Source organism: Chanos chanos, chromosome 14 (genome assembly GCF_902362185.1).
Source record: "Chanos chanos chromosome 14, fChaCha1.1, whole genome shotgun sequence".
NCBI classification, from domain to species: domain Eukaryota; kingdom Metazoa; phylum Chordata; class Actinopteri; order Gonorynchiformes; family Chanidae; genus Chanos; species Chanos chanos.
The window spans coordinates 397,050-417,500 of record NC_044508.1 but is presented as its reverse complement, the minus strand read 5'-3'; the positions used below and the strand labels follow the sequence as shown (position 1 = coordinate 417,500).

The window sequence follows — 20,451 nt, the reverse complement described above, 5'->3', positions numbered from 1 at the left end:
ATTAAACTTGAGCAGCGCTTATTTTGAGACTCTTCTTCGTGAACATGAGGGGGAGAAATCCACACGTCTTCCTTTTCACACACAGCTGGAGCTGTGCCAACAACAGGATTTCTGTAAATGACAGTAAAACTGAAGTACTGCCATAAGGGCGGTCTGAACGGGACAGGAGGCTCCTCGCTTTAGTCAGAGACAGAAACACACGACGCCTGCAAGACAACCACCGACTGCCCCGCCCTCCTTCACTGCAGTGTGCAGTTACTTTAATAAATGATATTTACTTTATTGCTTTATGTGAATTCATGTCTACCATTGTAACTTTGATGAATTATTCATTATTATTATGGTCTGGATTATGAAAATGTGGATTTTATTGTTACTTAAAATAGTTACTGAGTGGACATTGACGTTAAAGGTGTCGTAATCGCCATATGAGCATATGCGCACTGTAGACGCTATCTTCTCACCATGAGAAAGGGAAAAAAAAAAAAGGGCATGTCAGCTTCAAATTCTGATTAATCTTTTAGGATTAGCTCCATGCTCCTGGATTTGAGCTTACCTGACTGGACCTTAGCACTGGTCTCTCCCTCTGGAATCTTCAGCCACTCCACATGGCAGTCGGCCTCACAACCAGTGCTGAACCACTCTAACACATAACCCAAACTGGCATTCCCAGACTCCGCCCACGCCAGGTCAAAACCACCACCTCTGCCAATCAGCTCCGACGCTGCATCATCAGAATCTACCAAAAAAAATCACTACAGTTACTGCAGATCAGAACAGGAAAGCAAACCCAGCAGTCACCTCACTCCCCTGTCTCCCCGTTAAAGTACTTCACACCGACAGTCGCTCCAAACAAAATGACCAATGAAATTCATGTGATGAAGTAAGAGAGTGTCTTTCCCCATCCTTACCGGCCCGATACTCAGGGCCCACCACGCGGGCTGGAGGAGAGGAGCCAATCAGATTCCGCGCAGTGACGGACACGGTGATGGAAGCGGTGGTGTTGCCAAGGGTGACAGAGGTGTTCTGAACGTGCTGAGGGAGAGAGAGTGTTTTCCACCCCTTCACTCCTTCATCTGACACAGACACATCATAACCCAGCAGCGCACCGTGGCTGTCCCTGCCCGACAGGGGCTGACGGAGGGAGAGAGAGGAAAACAGACACAGAGAGAGAGAGAGAGAGAGACAGAGAGAGACAGAGAGAGAGAGACAGAGAGAGAGAGAGAGAGAGAGAGAGAGGAAAACAGACACAGAGAGAGAGAGAGAGAGAGAGAGACAAAGAGATGGGGTAAAATCAGTGTCTTCAGTCATATGGTGAAGATACTGAGATATGTCTACAGAGCTCAGATTTGCTCTGGTGGCGTCTCCTGTATGAAAGTGTCACAGTGTGGAGTTGAGAGCACTTACTTTCCACAGAACCCAAGCTGTTCTCTCATTCTTCATCCAAATCCACACATCTGGAGTTTCAGGTCCTGGATGACAAAAATATTTAAACATCTTTAACTCTCAACAACACTGACACTGACCAACACTTTACACACTGTAAACACTGACCAACACTTTACACACTGTGAACAGTGACAATTATCAACAAATCAATCTAGTCCCTAGTCAATCTAGTCTCTAGTCAATCTAGTCTCTAGTCAATCTAGTCCCTAGTCAATCTAGTCCCTAGTCAATCTAGTCCCTAGTCAATCTAGTCCCTATGTCAGACACTGTGTGTATCTGAGTGTGTGTGTGTGTGTGTGACTGCCTGTAAACAGCGGCGGGGAACTCACGGTCCATCTGCGTGTGCAGCGTGTGACTGGAGCTCCAGCTGCCCCATTTCCAGAAGTGGTTTAGTGCCGCACAGCGAACTTTCACCCCATAGGCTTCATCAGGTCGCAGGTCCCTCAGGACTGCCTGGGCCAGACCTACACCTGTGACGTTACGCTGGAGAGAGAGAGAGAGAGAGAGACAAACCCCAGTTTAACTCCATTACACACACACACCACTGCAGATGTTCACAGACAGATACACAGCATTACAAAACACATGTATAAAATTACACACCAACACACACACATACCACGACAGATGCCCAAAGACAGACGCACACCAATACAAACACACAAAATTGCACACCACTAAAAGCACACAATTACAAAACACTGCAACAATTTCATTCCACTATAACCAACACAAAATAAACAACTATTTCATTCCACCATAACCAACACAAAATAAACAACTATTTCATTACATCATAACCAACACAAAATAAACAACTATTTCATTACATCATAACCAACACAAATTAAACAATTTCATTACATTATAACCAACTCAAAATAAACAATTTCATTACATTATAACCAACTCAAAATAAACAACAATTTCATTACATCATAACCAACACAAAATAAACAACTATTTCCTTACATCATAACCAACACAAAATAAACAACTATTCCATTACACTATAACCAACACAAAATAAACAACTATTTCATACCACTATAACTAACACAAAATAAACAACTATTTCATTACACCATAACCAACACAAAGTAAACAAATCACACACATACACAAACTACACAGTGTATCCGCCTTAGTCTCATGCTGAAATATGATTGGCTGACTCACTGTGATTGTGTGTCCGTCACCAGTCAGCTGGACCTGACAGATCATTGGCAGTGTTTTATAAGCAGCGACGGCCCAGTTCCATTCAACGCTGGCATTCCACGCCTTCACAACCGGAGCGGTCAGGTTCCAAGGGGCCACAGGGCGAACTACAGGACCGGCCCAGAAATTCCGATCGACAGGTGAACAGTTAAAGACTGAAGGTGTGGGGTTTTTTTTACAGATACGGATCGACCGGCGAACAGTTCTAGACTAAATGTGTGTGTTAGTTTACAGATACGGATCGACTGGCGAACAGTTCTAGACTAAATGTGTGTGTTAGTTTACACATTCAGATCAGTAAAGCTGTACTGAGGTCGCTCTTCTCCTGACTCTATAGAACATGACTGAGTGTTTGCTCAGCAGTGTGAATGAATATCCCTGGTTCAGGGAGAGACAGGGGAGAAGTTTACCACGCTCGTTCACGTCCGCGGAGTCAGTGAGCCGGACCGATCCCAGGGGATTTTGAGCAACCAGAGTCCAGTTCCTCTGCCAGTGTTCCCACTTACACTGCAAAGGATTCTTTGCATTTCTTCCACTGGCATCAGCGCAAAACCTGTCGATCAGACAAACAACGAAATTCTGAAAAATGACAGAGTCCCTACAAATCCTGGATTCTGTTCATTGGTTATTTCAAGAAACAATTAGGAAAACAACTTTAAACCATGTCAGAAGCATGTACGCTTGAGTGAATGTGTTTACATGTCCTTACTTGTGTTTATTTACATGCGTTTATTGACATGTCTTTACATGTGTTTGTTTACATGTGTTTACATGCAGGGGACAAACCTTCCATTCAGTGTGTAACTGGTGAGGGCAGATTTAAGTCTTAGCTTTGTGTCACGACCTTTACTCCAGTGACATTCTGCAGAGGTCAGGTCAGAAGTCTCACACTCTAAACCCTCATCACCTGGAGGATCTGTAGGCAGACACATCATTATCATCATCATCATCATCATCATCATTATGCTAATCATAACTCACCTCTTTTCATAAACACACTTGTATTAACCAGTCGCAAACTTGTTTGGCTACAGTACAACACTAATCAGACAGTAAGACCAGACAGATACTCACAGTACAACACTAATCAGACAGTAAGACCAGACAGATACTCACAGTACAACACTAATCAGACAGTAAGACCAGACAGATACTCACAGCCCACAAACACCACTGCCCCAGTGATGAGTAAGGGTCCACTGAAACACACCACATTGTCCCCTGTGGGACCTGATGGTCCGTGAAGAGTGACTGTGGTGGCGTAACTACGGCGACTCAGCCTGACGACCTCCATCTTCTGACTCTTAAAGTGAATGCTGCCAAACTCCTTCCCCTCTCCCACAATGCAGCAGAAGCTGAGAGTACTGCCCACTGGGACCACTCTGTCCTGTGGGAACATCTTGGACTGGGTCTGATCAGGCAGGTCCATCCCTGGACACACACAACACCAGTCAGACCACCAGACAGAACCACGCTGCCATGGGCCGTACTACAGTAAGGTAACATCACACGGTAATGTAACGGTGCTGTTAGTGTACTGTTACAGTGTTACAGTAAGTTAACAGTCATGCCATGGCACTGTCACCCTAGTATTACTGTGTTACAACACTACAACAGGCCTGTGTTGGTGTTGGTACTGTGCTGTTGGAGAGACAACACTGTAACAGTGCAACAGGCCTGTGGTGGTGTTAGGCTGGCGGGCGGGGTGCTGTGTTGTTCCAAACCTGGCAGCGTTTGTTTGGGGCTCCACTGACTCAGCCTGTTGTCCTCTCGTGCTCTGAGACGAACTGAGTGGGAGGTGCATTCCAGAGGCACTGCTGAGGTCCAGTTCCACTGGTGCTGCCCTCTACTGGAGTCTGCAGGCACTGTCACTGTGGCCTACACAAACATGACACACCAATAAATTTAACCTCTAAAAACACCTCAACAACAACCAACTGTCAGTGATGCTCATGTAAACAGCTGGGACACAGCAAAGTAAACACATGAAGGGCTGCTGCTGAGCATCAAAAGGCGGGATGACACTGATCCATTTAAGGCAAGATTTAAATTAGATTTTAAGAGTCAGTTTTCAGATCATTCACTGTATTCCAAGTATCATCAATGACATCACCAACACTGCTGATGAATCTGACTATATATAGTGTGTATAGAGTATATATATATGTGTGTGTGTGAGTGTGTAGAGAGTTTGTATGCGTGAAGAATGATTGTGTGTGTGAGTGTGTGTGTAGTGTGTTGTATGTCTAGAATGTGCGTGTATGTGTATGGTATGTATATGGTATCTGTGTGTGTGTGTGTGTGCTTGTGTGGTGTTATGTGTGTATGTGTAGAGAGGGTGTGTGTGTGTGTGTGTTGTATGTGTATGTGTGTGTGTGTCTGTGTGTGTGTGTGTGTGGTATGTGCGGAGTATGATTGTGTGTGTGAGTGTGTGTGTAGTGTGTTGTATGTCTAGAATGTGCGTGTATGTGTATGGTATGTATATGGTATCTGTGTGTGTGTGTGTGTGTGTGCTTGTGTGGTGTTATGTGTGTATGTGTAGAGAGGGTGTGTGTGTTGTATGTGTATGTGTGTGTGTGTGTGTGTGTTGTATGTGTAGACAGCGAGAGAGAGCAGATATCGGGAAGACACTCACGTTGAACACCATGTCCTCCAGTTCTGTGTGAAGAATCTCGATGTCAAAGACAGAGGAGTCACTTTCCCATGTTAACTGCAGCGTCTGCCTGGCCAAGTCCCGCTGGACGGCCACACTCCGCGGCCCAGCCAGCTCTGACCCTGCACAGTCAACAAACACCACAAAGAACCACAGCAAATATCAACAAAAACTAACATTCTCTAAACAGTTACCTCACAAAAAAGTTACACGATCCAGACGGTCCCAAAAGGCTTGTGAGAACAGGAGCTCCTTCATAAAAACCCATTCAAACCCACTGCCTCTGCCCCAGACATGACAAACAACAGTGTGTCCAAAAGGAGGAGTCGTGAGCATACCACAGAAGCACAGGCCGAACCGCAGGGCCAGCAGAACTGCTCCCAGCAGGCTGCGCAGCATACTGGGCACAGTGGGTAAACTGGTTTTCCCACTCAGACGGACTGGTTTTCCCACTCAGACGGACTGCTCTAGGGCTGGTCCTGGACAGCTGTAGTTTAGTGCAGTAACTGTTCAGGGTTCCTTAAAAAGACCAGAGAGGAGCAGAGAGAGATGAGAGGTGGAGAAAAGTCATGGTTGTTTCGTCTAACCTGATGGAGGTGTCTCTCCACCCCGCTGCAGTCAGTACTGTGAGGGCCAGATATTCCAGTCAGCTCCAACAATGCAGCGTCTGTCAAACCACCGTACCAAACAAATCACCAACAAACAGCCATTCAAAATGCCCATTTCCCCATGTCTGCAACCCACACATCTGGGCTTTCAAAATACATTTCTGTTTTTTAAATGAGAACTGATGACAATCGCTGGGCTAACCTGGTCTTTCTTACAGGGCTGCGAGATGAAAATGGAAACCTGAATGAGTGTCATGGAAAAAAAAACAAAAAACGAATCCATCCTCAACCGTGAAAGTCTGAGTTCCAGTTCTCCTGCAAGCTGCTGTCCTAAACCTGTAGGATGTGGTTCCCACTGATGACTTTACTCTGTGAGTACTGGCTCTGTGCCCAAACTGACATGGTTTTGGTTGGTTGAGCACAGATTGCAGTTTGCCAAGGAGCACGTTTAAACAGGCCAAAGACACACCAGCCTTTCCCGTCTAACTCCCCCTCTGAATCCCACTCAAACTGAAACTGAAAAGTGTTTTTAAAGGAGGTCTAGTCAATCACTGCAGACCGGTCCTGCCAGACACGGCTGCGTGTGTCTGAGACCCCGGCCTGTTTAATAAAACCATTCTGGACTCTGGCTGCCCCAACAAACCTTATTATACTGTAATACATCTGTTTTATTAGTATTGCCTTTACTGTAATACATCAGTTTTACTAGTGCTGTCTGTTTGTGACCAAAGCCAGGTTCCATACCTGCACTGCCTGACAGTCACATCCACACTCAGGACAAAGTCTGAAACCTTACCGTATGTAAGTCCGCAAACAGTGTGTGTACTTAAACAAGATGTTTGCCAAGTTCTAAAACAAAGTTTTGCAATGAAGAGGAGAACGAACAGGGGATGAAAGGCTAAAAAACAGAAAACATCACTGTAAGAGCAAACAGACAAATTCCTCCTGGAATCCACAGACGGCTGCTGTTCCCCAGGGGTCGACGGGGCAGGTCAGACAGAAGGAAAACCAGTCACACAGTTACGGGAAAGAACCTGACATCAAGAGAACCAGAGACTGAAACTGGGCTCCTGTCCAACACAGTTTCCTTACCAAGTTAACACAACAAACCTTTTTTGTTTTAAAAAAAAGAAAAAACAGTTACCTAAGTGTCACTCCTCTCATGGTTTACAGCCTCACTGGGAAATTTGTCAGCCACAGGGCGGAAACAAAGGAAACAAGTCTAGATCTCTGATTTCTGGCTTCCATTAGCCTTCACACAGAGCTGATAAGCTATAACTATAGCCAGTCTGGGTTAGAGGGGTTTGTGTTTTAGTACTGTGCCCAGTCAGCTGTGTAGTTCAACTGAGTATTTACCCTATTAACAGAAAACAATTCATTCATCAACCATTAAACACTAAACAACTTCACCACTCTTTCACCTTTAGAACTGAAGGCATTATGACTCTCTCCTACAGAGGCAATACATTTCCACAGAACCAAATACATTATCACTCTCCTCCAGAAATGTGTAACTGCTTTAAAAAAAACAACAAAAAAACAACAACATATATATATATACACACATATATATATATATAAAGGATTTTTTGTGAACTAAGCAGACTTTGACTGCTGTTGCACGTCGCAGGAAACCTGTGAAAACTATTTTAACGTGGGACCTGAACGGCTGTACAACATCTACTAATCCTCCATGTCGTGCGTAACTGGGTTCTCATTCTCGTGCTTTTGTTTTCGTTCCATATGACAGTGTTAATTGCTGTAGGCGACCCTGCACGCGAAAGCACCTGCAGTGAGACATACAAAGGGCCTCGTACATAATTAATTACTCTTTGCTAACATCACATTCTGTACAGGACAGTGTCTGTCAACATGAACGTAAAAATACAGTATACCAGAGGACTCTTCAAAATCAAATGAACTCATTTTACATAGCACGAGCAACAAAAAAAAATACATGAATCCGCAAGTAATTGCCAGTTTTTAAAAATCTGTTGGAATCAACAGCGCAGAATTTTTCAGTGAGTGATCGCATCTGAAGTCTTTTCTACGGCAGTCAGCCTGCAGGCTAATTTGAACAATTAAAACCACGTCAACTCCTGTATTTATGTGCGTGTCTGTGTGTGTATATGTATGTGTGTGTGTGTGTATATATATATATATATATATATATATATATATATATATATATATATGTGTGTGTGTGTGTGTGTGTGTGTGTGTATATATATAAAATATATGTGTGTGTGTGTGTGTGTAATATACATATAACCGATGTCCTGAGACATATTCAAATATATAGTAATTTTTCTGAATTACTAAGATTATGCGCATGGCTGGCAATCGCGGCCTTTCTCCCTGAGTTGAAAGATGAGGTTTAGCTAACTTAGCTAATGTTAGTTAGCACATTTCGCATTCTCCCATGACCTGCTGAAACGTCCAGTTCGTGTAATATTAATAAAATTCTAGGTGATCGTTGTCACCATTCAGTTGGTTCGTACATAGTTAAGAAAACACAGGTTCATATGACAGATTGACAGACTTCAGTAAGGGACTTAGTAAGGTAACGCAATATCTTATTTAGGCTAAGTGAGCTAGTTGGTGTACAAACCGTATTAGCCCTGAGGATAACTCACTTGACACATTACCTGGATAATTTTTCCTCTTTTGGATTATTTCAAGGTAGCTAAAATGTATCCATACATCCAGTCGTTGGTAGTTATCTCTGATAATTGCCGACATGTGTGCTTGCCATGGCGAGACGACACAGCCGCTTCCCGACAGTTCAGCGACGAAATTCCCAGGAACAGTGTGGCCTAACGGCCTGCCTGACTACATTAGGAAAACAGTGGAACAGCCCGTCCTTTCGTGAATGCAGTAGATTTGGCCACAGACCATGAAAATGGAGCAGATCCCTACCTGCGGTCTTATTAGAATGTCGCAGGTAGGCGTAGTTGAACAGAGGCTTGGATCTGCAGTGCAACGGGGTTGAACATCATAGGTTTTAAATAATGCATAACAGAACTCTAAAGAAAAGACAAAGGAAAGGAAAATGTAAGTTTGTTGGGTATCGTCTATGGTCTGCAATAACTTCATGTTAATTTACAGCATTTTCGACAAAATCACAAAGTTTGTGTCGATCTAATTTTTCATACAAAACGATACTAACTTCCACGGTTTACTCACTTGTATGGCCATAAATCCATCCTTAAACGGTAGGCCTACGATATATATTTATATATATATATATATATATATATATATTTTTTTTTTTTTTTTTTACCGTGAGTTGTACATCTGACTCTCACTTTTACAATCTCTGATTTGGCCCTACCCTGTTCGGCGTGGGCGGCATCCTAAAGTGTACTCTCCACATTAAGTATGTGGTACTGGTTGTACGACTGGCTTCTGAAACGAATCGTCTGAAATTAAAAACACGAGATAGAATAATTCTCTAATAATTCTAAAATATTCTGATTTATTGAGTTACCCGACGGCACATAATATATGGCAGATTAATAAACACGTATATAGCCTACACACGTTCATTTTACAGCCAAATTTCCAAATGGCTTACATTTATGTAATAGTGTATCGTTAATTTAATGTGGAAAACTGTTCTGTGTGAAAACATAGTGACGGTGTTCTCTCGCCTCAGTTCACTGTGAATGGTATTGCACTCGGTGAGCAGCTTCCATCACATACCTCAAGATGTCACCAAACTATAATAATGCGACTTGGTTGACCCTACTACAATGGAATTGAAGAAAACTACTGATTAAATGTGAAATGAATGAACTGTAAAGAATCAGTAAAAGTGCCTTGCTAAAATTCTTTTGTTTTTAAAAATAAATTTCCCGTTTGTTGTCTCACCATCTGGCAGTCAGTGAAAACATTCTACAGTAGTTCAGTAAAAATGCATACAGTAGTTTAGGGCGGAAAACGGCTTGTCCTCTGATTGTGAAATGTATGCGTCCTTCTCACAGTTCTGCGGTCGCTTTGTACAGAGAGAGCGGCTGCGTTGACGAGCACTCTCTTCACCATTCGTCAACCCTCTGGTTACAGCTGAAAACAACAGAAAAAAAAAGCAAAATGCTTCAGAAAATACAAATTTGCGGTTTGGTTATCATCCTGACGTTTGCATTATCTGGCATTCGGAGGTGTCTAGCAGTCGGTTAGAGATGATAATTTTCTAAAAGTTCTTTCAAGTGCAGTATTTTGTCTTCCTTATGTCAGGCCTATGTTGTCCAATTCTGACAGGATGCGATGTCGCTGGACCTGTAATTGAGCAGCTTCGCCCAGTGAATATGTGGAGATTGGAAGTTCAGTGGTCAGACGGTTGTATACAGGAGGATGTAGATGCGACGTATGAAATCCAAGTTGGTCGCACAGAAACCTTTGACAACATTCTCCAGGTGGGTAAAAAAGTAATATGTTTCACTTTCTATATAATGCACACGAGTAACTTGAATCTCTCTGTTTGCTCTCACTCTCTTGTGATTAGACTAACATCAGCATAAAGTCTGATAAGAAAGCAAGCATACCCTACTCGTGGATATGGACCTCGCAGCTGCCGTTACAATGTGCAGACCACTCCGTGCGCCTAAGGCGTATCATAAACGCGTCCTTCTCCAGTGAATGGACTCCATGGAAAACCAATTTCGGTAAAGTAATTTTAGAGTACGTCTAGTCAGTGCACTGACTGTAAAACCGACTATAGTCAGTTTGTGGTGCGTTTCAATGGGAATCATTTGTCACTGTAAATGCTTCTCTTGATAGATTAACAATTAATTAACAGTTAACAATTCACAATTAACACTTAGCTAGCTCGCTCTTCAGTGGATCCCTAACTAGCACCCAAGTCTCTGTATTGTAGGAGATCAGAACCAAGACGGGAAAAACACCAAGATGTTTCCCAAAGATCAAATTCTCCGAGAAGGCGCCTCTGTTCTCTTTTGCTGTGTACCTCGACGTGGAACAGAAATAACTAAAATCACATTCAATAACAGCCTGTACCCGGTCATTAGCGTGGGAGAGCATGTCAGAGCCATCAATGTGACAAACCTTAACGCCAGCCGAGCTTTGGGGGTCAATTTTGGATGTCGTGATTCAAAAGGCTATGAGAGAGTAGCTTTAAACTACGTTACTTGTGAGTAAATTTTTAGCTCTGATATTATAATAAAGGTGTATGCTGCATAGGATTTTTATTGTAAGAGAATGAAAAGATTTTAGAATATGTAATACAATGTTTTTCTTCAGTTCCTCCTCAGAAATTACAGAATGTGAGTTGTGAGACTGTGGACATGAGGACAGTGACTTGCTCCTGGAGGCCTGGTAGACCCCCCAACTTAAGTGGCTCAAATAAGCGTAATTACGCCCTTCATGTGGAGTGAGTTTCATTTTTAACATCAGCAATGTTCATAGGGTGAAATGATTAGTTTTCACTTGTGTTTGGCATTGTAATGCCCACCTCTACGTAAGGAAAGCAGCTCTCATTACACTGAAGGACGATTATCCGGCTAAAAAATAAGAGGTCAAAATTCATTTACTGAAAATACTAAGTGCTAATAAATACTTTATTAATACTAAATACTTTCAACTAAGGTAATGAATACTTTGCTTCACGTCCCCTGTTATCTTCAAGACTGGATCTGATTTCCACCTAATGCTATCTACTGTGCTTAAGATGTTTGGTTTCCTGTTTTGTTATCAGATGCAGCAGAAATTTAAGAATGTTTCCGTACAAGAGCAAACTCAGCACCTTCCCTGTCCGTCCACACCCCTTTTCTCACAGAGTCTCTGCTTTTTACTCCTCCAGAAAATAGCACCTGAAACAGCAGCTGTAGTCTCTCATGTCCTCCACAGATCTTCTTTATTATGAACCAAATCTCTCTCTCACTGCCTCTCACTCTGCACACTCAGGAACATGGGCACAGTGGAGTGCAAAGAGACGCTCTGTAGTTTTCCCGTGGTCCTGAACCGAACAGAGTACGTTGTGAGAGTGACTGAGAGGAACAGCCTGGGACAGGAGAGCGTGACCCTCACCTTTGACATCGCTGACACAGGTCAGAGGTCAAACAAGTGAAACACTCATTTTGGGTGCTTATCTTCTTTTTATTTTTTTTTAAATATTTTGAGTTGACCCTAAATACACCGGAATGATAATACAGAGGAATAAAAACAGATACCTGCCCCTTACTGCTGTACGCCCCTCTCCACCAGTCAGTGTGTTTGTAACAGGGGAGGGGGTGGGGATCTGACTCTCTCTGTGTCTCAGTGTTCCCCGAAGCCCAGCATGTGTCTGTCAGTCCGGCTGCGACTCAGGCCACTGTTTCATGGATGTTAGACGGGAGCTTCTCTGGGCTTCAGCTGGTCTGTCAGATCCAAACAGATCCAGGACGGAAAGTTGTGGTGAACTTTACTTGTTTTTTACTTGCCTCTCAGCACCTGCCTTTAAGGGGTGTCATTTAGTACGAGATAGCCCAATTACCTTATTGACTCGACATTATATACTTGAAATTATATGTAGAATTACAGATTTCATCTAACTTTTGTTTCTGTTTGCTCTACATCAGGATTGTACAGTTTGCAGAGCTCTGGCCAGAGATCTGATTGGTGTTTGCTGTGTTTCAGAGCTCTGGCCAGAGATCTGATTGGTGTTTGCTGTGTTTCAGAGCTCTGGCCAGAGATCTGATTGGTGTTTGCTGTGTTTCAGAGCTCTGGCCAGAGATCTGATTGGTGTTTGCTGTGTTTCAGGAGTTGAAGGTTGAAGGGGCTGTGAGAGAGCATTCTGTCACAGTGCTAGAGTTGCTGCCCAGCTTCAGTTTCTCCACTAGGGTGCGCTGTGCTGTGCAGGGCAAGGACTGGGGAAAATGGAGTGATGACGTACATTTCTGTACCTGTGAGTCGACCCCTTATGCCCCTGAGTCGCACAAACAGTTCTGCTCTCCCTTTTCTCTTCAACAGTGTACTGTTCACTGGACACACGCTGTCTGCTTATCCAGTGTCTGAACTGCCCGAGCTGTGTGCAGGGCCTCAGGGTGCTGTGTACAGGTCCTCAGGGTGCTGTGTGCAGGGCTTCAGGGTGCTGTGTGCAGGTCCTCAGGGTGCTGTGTGCAGGTCCTCAGGGTCCTCTCTCCAGATCTCCCCGTGACCTTTCTCGCCTCCTCTCTCCAGATCCCCCCGTGACGCTTGCCGTTTGGAGGACAATCCAGGTGGACGCACTGGGACGCGACGTTACAGTTCTGTGGAGCACTGTACGTTTAGGGTTAGGGTTAGAAAAAGACTTTTCTGTTTGAGGTGTTAATGTTGCTGTAAATCAAAAGCAGTGTGTGTTTGAGGTGAAGCACAGGGGCGGTTCTGATGAGTTCTGTTTTGGATGGTTTTTGTACCTCTCTCTGTAACTCTGGATTATAATTCCCAAACTGTTCTCTTCCTCAGGCAAGCTGTGACTCACACTCACACATTAAGCTGTATGAAGTGTGTCTGGAAAGATCCGGAACGACTGTGTGCCGTAACGTTACCAAGACCCGGGAAGATTTCCGTGTTGGGTCAGAACCGTGCAGAGTGGTGGTACGGGCTGTGCTAGGGACAGGCCAGTCCGTGTCGTCTTACATCAGCATCCCCCCGGTCCACTCAGGTGACCAGACCCAGACTGAGACAAACATTCTCTTCTCTGTTATATACTTTATATCTAGACTTTATATCTATACTTTAATCTAATTCCGGTGCTTCACTGGTCTCAGTATTTTGGTTCACAAACTTAAACTGGATTTGGAAACACACCACCTGTCAGTATATGTGAACTAGACATGACTTTAGAGATATTATGGTGTATTCTGAACAACACCAAACATGTTGACGATGTTGATGTTGTCAGCATTAATTACCATACCTCTTTGACTGGTGGAAGAGTTTTGCTATTAGCTGAGGCCTTTGAGTGTGACAGGTGTGACTGGAAAGACCAGATTCATGCACCAGTACTCAGAATGTCTTGCGTTGTGTTTTGACAGATGGTGTGGTCCTGAAAAAGAGAATTGTGGGAAGTGCCATCGAAGGCTTTCTTCTTTCCTGGAAGGAGGATGGCTCCGCCCTCTGTGGTTATACAGTGGAGTGGTGCATGATGGGGAGTGCGGTTCCTTGCTCCCTACAGTGGAGGACTGTTCCAACTGGACACAATTCCATAGCCCTCGAAGCAGGTACTGACACCTCTCTGTTTCCCAGTCCCAGACACACGCCAAGCTACACTAAGAGGATCTGAGGCTGAGGGGAGGGGGAGATTCCTCTTCTCTCTGTCCAGAGGGAGGGGGAGATTCCTTTCCTCTCTGTCCAGTGGGAGGGGGAGATTCCTCTCCTCTCTGTCCAGTGGCTCTGTCGTCTCCTGTGAAGAACCAGGAGGAGCTGCAGGCTTTAGTTAGTGTGTTTTTCATCAGCTTTTTGTCCACGAGACCTTTTCTGAGAAAAGGGTGATGATAAAGTCCAAACAAAGCATCCAACACAGTGAGCCTAACACACAAACCCACAGTTAAACACCCTAACCCTAAGCCTAACCCTAACTACTGAGACCACAGTGAAACAAGACGTTTGCAAACACACACACACACACACACACACGCACACACACAGACAGACAGACAGTATTAGCACATAGGAAAACAGATGCTTATGTTTTATGTATGATCATTTTATACTGATTGAAATGGAGGTATTGTATATGTTGGAGGCCTGGCAGTTGGGTGGGTAGTGCCGGAGGTCCTGGGCTGGATTCCCGGTCGGTCGGCCAGGTTTGCATGTCCTTCCCGTGTCTGTATAGGTTTCCTTCGGGAGCGCTGGTTTCCCCAAAGGCATGCAGGTGAATGGGAGACACTAAATTGCCCCTAGGTATGAATGTGATTGTGTTTGCCTGCTCTGCGATGGACTGGCGACCTGTCAATGCCTTGTGCCCTATGAGCGCTGGGACAGGCTCCAGCACCCCCCGTGACCCTAATTAGGATAAGATACACATCAGGTTTTAAATTATGGATGAGCGGCTTAGACAATGAGTGAGTGAGGACTGACAGTGGCTGGTATCAGGAGTGCATTACTGCTGGTATCCACTGTAAACTACCAACTTGTCCACAGTAACAGAGAAAAACAGAGAAAAATAATAAGGAAATACACATACAGTTAATGTGCAAATGAATACAGTGAACTATTGATAAACTGTCTCTATTCTTATGAAGACCCGCGGTCAAACAGCGGATTAAAAACACAGGAGTTAGAGCCGTGTAGTCAACAGCACCTCCTCCTTCATCCTCTTATTCTCCTCTGAGACTGACAGAGTTTCTGTAGTTACACAGCCTATGGCCCTCACCACATCTGACAGGGTTTTTAATGACCTGTTTTTAAAGACTCTAATTACCTTAATTACTTTAATTACCTGACACTCCCCCACCTGTTTTAATTACCTGACACTGCCCCACCAGTTTTAATTACCTGCTCACACTCCAGCTCTCAGCTCATTTTCTGTAAAACACGTCATCTGGTGTCTGTAGTTATTGGTTTGTATGAGTGGAGAACTTCGAGGAATGTGTGTGTGGAAATGTTTTGTTTTACAGAGGAATTTGAGAAGGGCCGCAGGTATTCCTTCAATATCTTCAGCTGTAGGAAGGAGGGTCACACGCTGACAGAGACTCACACTGGATACACACAGGAGCTGAGTGAGTGGGTTACAAAGAAACACACACACTTACACACACACACACACACACACACACACACATTTGGACACATCCTCTATCTCTTTCTGTAGATAACACACACAGGCCCTTCCTGTTGGGTGGTAGTGTCAGAGGGTGGTGGTGTCAGAGGGTGGTGGATACAGGAGCTGAGTTCAGACACAGGGCAGAACAGTTGCTCAACCGGAGCTCTGGCCCTGAAGAGCCCTGAACAGTTAACAGCCAAATGACACCAGCATGACTCAACAAAACACCACCAAAAAACCCTCAGAATTTCTCTCCCCATATTAAAACAAAACACCACCAAAAACCCTCAAAATTTCTCTCCCCATATTAAAACAAAACACCACCAAAAAACCCTCAGAATTTCTCTCCCCATATTAAAACAAACCCTCACGTTTTCTCCTCAGTACTAAACTCCCTTTTCTGGAAAGTGTGATATTATGTCTTATTATGATAGCGCGAGTAAAATTTCAAACCCTCACAAACATCACTTGTTTACATTGCTGTGAATGTGAGTCACTGTCTGTTTGTTAAATGCCCTTTGGGTGGGGGTGGGGGGCTGTGTTTTGTGACTTGTCTTGGCAATGAACAGTCATGGTTTTAATGAACAGTCATGGTTTTAATGAACAGTCATGGTTTTAATGAATGGTCATGGTTTTAATGAACGGTCATGGTTTTAATGAACGGTCATGGCTTTAATGAACAGTCATGGCTTTAATGAACATTCATAGTTTTAATGAACTGTCACGGTTTTAATGAACGGTCATGGTTTTAATGAACAGTCATGTTTAGTGAACGGTCATGGCTTTAATGAACAGTTGTGGCTTTAATGAACAGTCATGGCTTCAATGAACAGTCATAGTTTTAATGAACGGTCATGGTTTAATGAACGGTCATGTTTTAATGAATGGTCATGGTTTTAATGAACAGTCATGTTTTAATGATGTTTGTAAAATGACTTTATGTCTTTGTGATTTTTTTCCTCTTTGCAGAACCGACGCTCATTCCTCAGATTTCTCCCTCTTTGAGTGTGACCATGTCCTCTGTGACACTGGAGTGGAGTTATGATGAGGATGACCCGAGGCACCCAGGATTCATCAGTGGATACCAGATTACTGTGCACAACCAGGATCCATGGAGCACCAGTCACTGTCAGCATTTCTGACTCTCATCCAATTAGAGTTTGCCTTTCTGATTCTCATCCAATCAGCATGAGGCTCTTTGTCCATTTATTTACAAACTCAGCACATATACATCTGGGGGGTGTTCCAGAAAGCGGGTTTTAATGGAAACTGAGAGTTTGTTAACCCAGAGTAAGTAGTTAACCTCCTAATAGAAGAGCCCTATGGCTTCATTCTCCGAGCAAAAGAAAGCCATAGGGCTATTCTATTAGGAGGTTTACTACTTGCTCTGAGTTAACTAACTCAGAGTTTTCACTAAACCTGCATACTGGAACACCCCCCCGTGCGCTATTATATGACAGGTATATTGTGCGTGTGTGTGTTTGGTTCTAGATTCCCGTAACGTCTCTGTCAATGACCCACGCGTTAAGCAGGTAACAGTGAGTGACCTGCAGCCACAAACCCTGTACACCTTCAGCCTGGCAGCCCAAACATCCGCCGGTTCTGGCCCAGAAACCCGCCGTCAGATCACAACATTGCCCAACTGTGAGTCTGAGCAGATGGATCAAAGATCAGGGGTCAGGATTAAGGTCAGAGCACAATCTCAGGAGAGAAAACAAATTTGAGGCATTTACAAATCAACTGGGTTTCCCCATCAGGCCAGTACAAACTTATGCTACTGCACTGAGATGTGCCAGGAGAGAGGAGAGAGCTTTGGTTTATTCAGTCATGGTTTTTCTCTCTCTGCCCAGACTACTCGCTAACCGCCACGGCTTTGATCCCTCTTCTGATGCTGATTGGCTGCTGCTTCCTCTTGTGGCCTCACAGGAAAAGGTAACTCTGTCTTCATTATTTTACAGTATTTTACCGTCCACTGTTCTTCCACTATCACTCCATCCTCTTCTGTCTCTCTCTCCATTACCTTCCACTATCACTCCATCCTCTTCTGTCTCTCTCTCCATTACCTTCCACTATCACTCCATCCTCTTCTGTCTCTCTCTCCATTACCCTCAGACTGACAGAAGTCGCTGTGGAGGTCTTTAGCTCGCGGTCTGCTGTGAGGATCAAAGCCTTTGACCTGGACAATGGCCTTTTTGAGGCATGTATAGAGTAATCTCTGTTATAAAACTGCTAATCCCATCAGCCCATACAAATCCTGCTCAGAACCATGTTTTCATATTAATTTGTGTCTTCATCCTGAAGGCGAGTGCCAAAATCCAGGCCGTGAGAGTAGAGGAGTGTCCTTACTGTGATGTGGAGGTTGTCAACGCAACACTGGTGTTGGAAAAAATGTCTCTCATGCATCAAACAGAACCAGGGCTTCAGGTCATCAGCTCTCACCCAGGGTACTGCCCCCAGACACCCTCAGCCATGCTGGATGAACCCACCAATCTGGATGTGATGAGCATTACCAATCGCTCCTATGTGCCCATGGGCGTTTATAGCTCTGCCCAGGAGGAGGCGCTGAACAGGGAGAATACTGCCCAGGAGGAGGCGCAGAGTGAGGAAAATTTACCCCTGCACCCAAGTGACTATGTCACAACAGTCGCCATCCTGAAATTATGAGACGCGAAATCGGAATGCAGGACTCACTGGGTGCTCTGTGAACCTGAGGCAAAGGCATGCTTAACGAAAAGACTGAAAACTCTCTGCAGACTCACTGGGTGCTCTGTGAACCTGAGGCAAAGGCATGCTTAACGAAAAGACTGAAAACGCTCTGCAGACTCACTGGGTGCTCTGTGAACCTGAGGCAAAGGCATGCTTAACGAAAAGACTGAAAACGCTCTGCAGACTCACTGGGTGCTCTGTGAACCTGAGGCAAAGGCATGCTTAACGAAAAGACTGAAAACGCTCTGCAGACTCACTGGGTGCTCTGTGAACCTGAGGCAAAGGCATGCTTAACGAAAAGACTGAAAACTCTCTGCAGACTCACTGGGTGCTCTGTGAACCTGAGGCAAAGGCATGCTTAACGAAAAGACTGAAAACTCTCTGCAGACTCACTGGGTGCTCTGTGAACCTGAGGCAAAGGCATGCTTAACGAAAAGACTGAAAACTCTCTGCAGACTCACTGGGTGCTCTGTGAACCTGAGGCAAAGGCATGCTTAACGAAAAGACTGAAAACTCTCTGCAGACTCACTGGGTGCTCTGTGAACCTGAGGCAAAGGCATGCTTAACGAAAAGACTGAAAACGCTCTGCAGACTCACTGGGTGCTCTGTGAACCTGAGGCAAAGGCATGCTTAACGAAAAGACTGAAAACGCTCTGCAGACTCACTGGGTGCTCTGTGAACCTGAGGCAAAGGCATGCTTAACGAAAAGACTGAAAACTCTCTGCAGACTCACTGGGTGCTCTGTGAACCTGAGGCAAAGGCATGCTTAACGAAAAGACTGAAAACGCTCTGCAGACTCACTGGGTGCTCTGTGAACCTGAGGCAAAGGCATGCTTAACGAAAAGACTGAAAACTCTCTGCAGACTCACTGGGTGCTCTGCGAACCTGAGGCAAAGGCATGCTTAACGAAAAGACTGAAAACTCTCTGCAGACTCACTGGGTGCTCTGTGAACCTGAGGCAAAGGCATGCTTAACGAAAAGACTGAAAACTCTCTGCAGACTCACTGGGTGCTCTGTGAACCTGAGGCAAAGGCATGCTTAACGAAAAGACTGAAAACTCTCTGCAGACTCACTGGGTGCTCTGTGAACCTGAGGCAAAGGCATGCTTAACGAAAAGACTGAAAACGCTCTGCAGCGTCAGAGCAGAGACTCTCTGTAAGGGAAAAGTATTACTGCATTGCATGATGGGAAGTCCGCTTTCTGACAATTAAGATTGTAAAAGGTTCTTTTATTTGCCAGCTTTCTTATCAGTCTCTGTTCTGTCCAGCACTCCCATGCCTGACGGAGCCATCGTCATGACGATGAAGAGGCTGATTTTGTGAACTGTAGTGTGAATTAGTGTGTATGTGTGTTCTGCTCCACCCTTAAATTCCTCTGAGGTTTTGAAGAGGACATTGTGCAGTCCGGTGTGTTACAGGATTTCATAACGTCTTGCCTGTCAGATATTTTATCTCTTGAGTGTTTTTCTGTTTGATTAGGTAATGATGTCGCCCTCTAACGGCTGTGCTCTGAAACACCGGCTATACAGTTTGGGATTTAGTAAAACCACTTCAGATACAAACCTGTCGGCCCTTTGTGTTTCATCGCCTTGTTGTGTTTGAGTATGTTTCAGCTGATGTGAATGGGCTTTGGCCTAATCCTGAAGATTAAATCAAACAAACACACACACACACAGGATGAGAAAATGGAACAGGTTCTTGGAGATTCGTCCTCCTTTAATGAGGCAACCCTTTGACTGCACAGTGCCACTCTTACACTATGCCCAGAATACACAGGAAAAAAACACATTTCAGCCAAAAATAACAACAGAGCACATTTTAAATTACAGTCTGTTGCAACATTATCTTTAAGAAAAATATAAATATTTTTTCCTTTGCTCTCATCTCTTTCACTACTATGATACAGAGGCATGGAGACCCTGCCAGGCAAAGCCCACACCGTGTCACCCAGACGTGACAGACAGCTTCTAGCAGCTTTAGGAATAAACTACAACCAATCAGATCTCACATCAGTCCTCAGCACGTCAGCCGTTCCTCCTCCTGCTTTTCACAACGTGCCGCTTTTGCTTGCGGAGC

At 44.4% G+C, this 20,451-nt stretch overlaps 2 protein-coding genes across 2 annotated transcripts in view; one reads left to right on the top strand and one right to left on the bottom strand.

The window, feature by feature from the left end:
- The window catches only part of lifra (LIF receptor subunit alpha a), a 14,102-nt gene extending 5,334 nt beyond the window's left edge, over window positions 1–8,768 (bottom strand). The window contains exons 1-12 of the mRNA XM_030792000.1: window positions 8,577–8,768; window positions 5,659–5,839; window positions 5,303–5,442; window positions 4,392–4,545; window positions 3,826–4,098; window positions 3,454–3,583; window positions 3,078–3,220; window positions 2,629–2,774; window positions 1,779–1,932; window positions 1,408–1,472; window positions 912–1,134; window positions 557–739 (exon numbers count right to left, since the gene is read on the bottom strand). Coding sequence (XP_030647860.1) covers window positions 557–739; window positions 912–1,134; window positions 1,408–1,472; window positions 1,779–1,932; window positions 2,629–2,774; window positions 3,078–3,220; window positions 3,454–3,583; window positions 3,826–4,098; window positions 4,392–4,545; window positions 5,303–5,442; window positions 5,659–5,719 — 1,672 coding nt within the window. The 5' untranslated portion in view covers window positions 5,720–5,839; window positions 8,577–8,768. The remainder of the gene's footprint in view (window positions 1–556; window positions 740–911; window positions 1,135–1,407; window positions 1,473–1,778; window positions 1,933–2,628; window positions 2,775–3,077; window positions 3,221–3,453; window positions 3,584–3,825; window positions 4,099–4,391; window positions 4,546–5,302; window positions 5,443–5,658; window positions 5,840–8,576) is intronic.
- A 95-nt stretch (window positions 8,769–8,863) lies between these two features.
- osmr (oncostatin M receptor) lies at window positions 8,864–18,334 on the top strand. Its single transcript, XM_030791701.1, has 16 exons — window positions 8,864–8,872; window positions 9,587–9,611; window positions 10,189–10,343; window positions 10,433–10,592; window positions 10,805–11,077; window positions 11,188–11,317; window positions 11,851–11,993; window positions 12,206–12,339; window positions 12,685–12,829; window positions 13,105–13,184; window positions 13,369–13,567; window positions 13,941–14,126; window positions 15,525–15,626; window positions 16,640–16,798; window positions 17,162–17,358; window positions 17,972–18,334. Exons 1-16 carry the CDS (start codon window positions 8,864–8,866, stop codon window positions 18,332–18,334), a joined length of 2,460 nt encoding a protein of 819 aa, XP_030647561.1.
- Window positions 18,335–20,451: the final 2,117 nt, after the last annotated feature.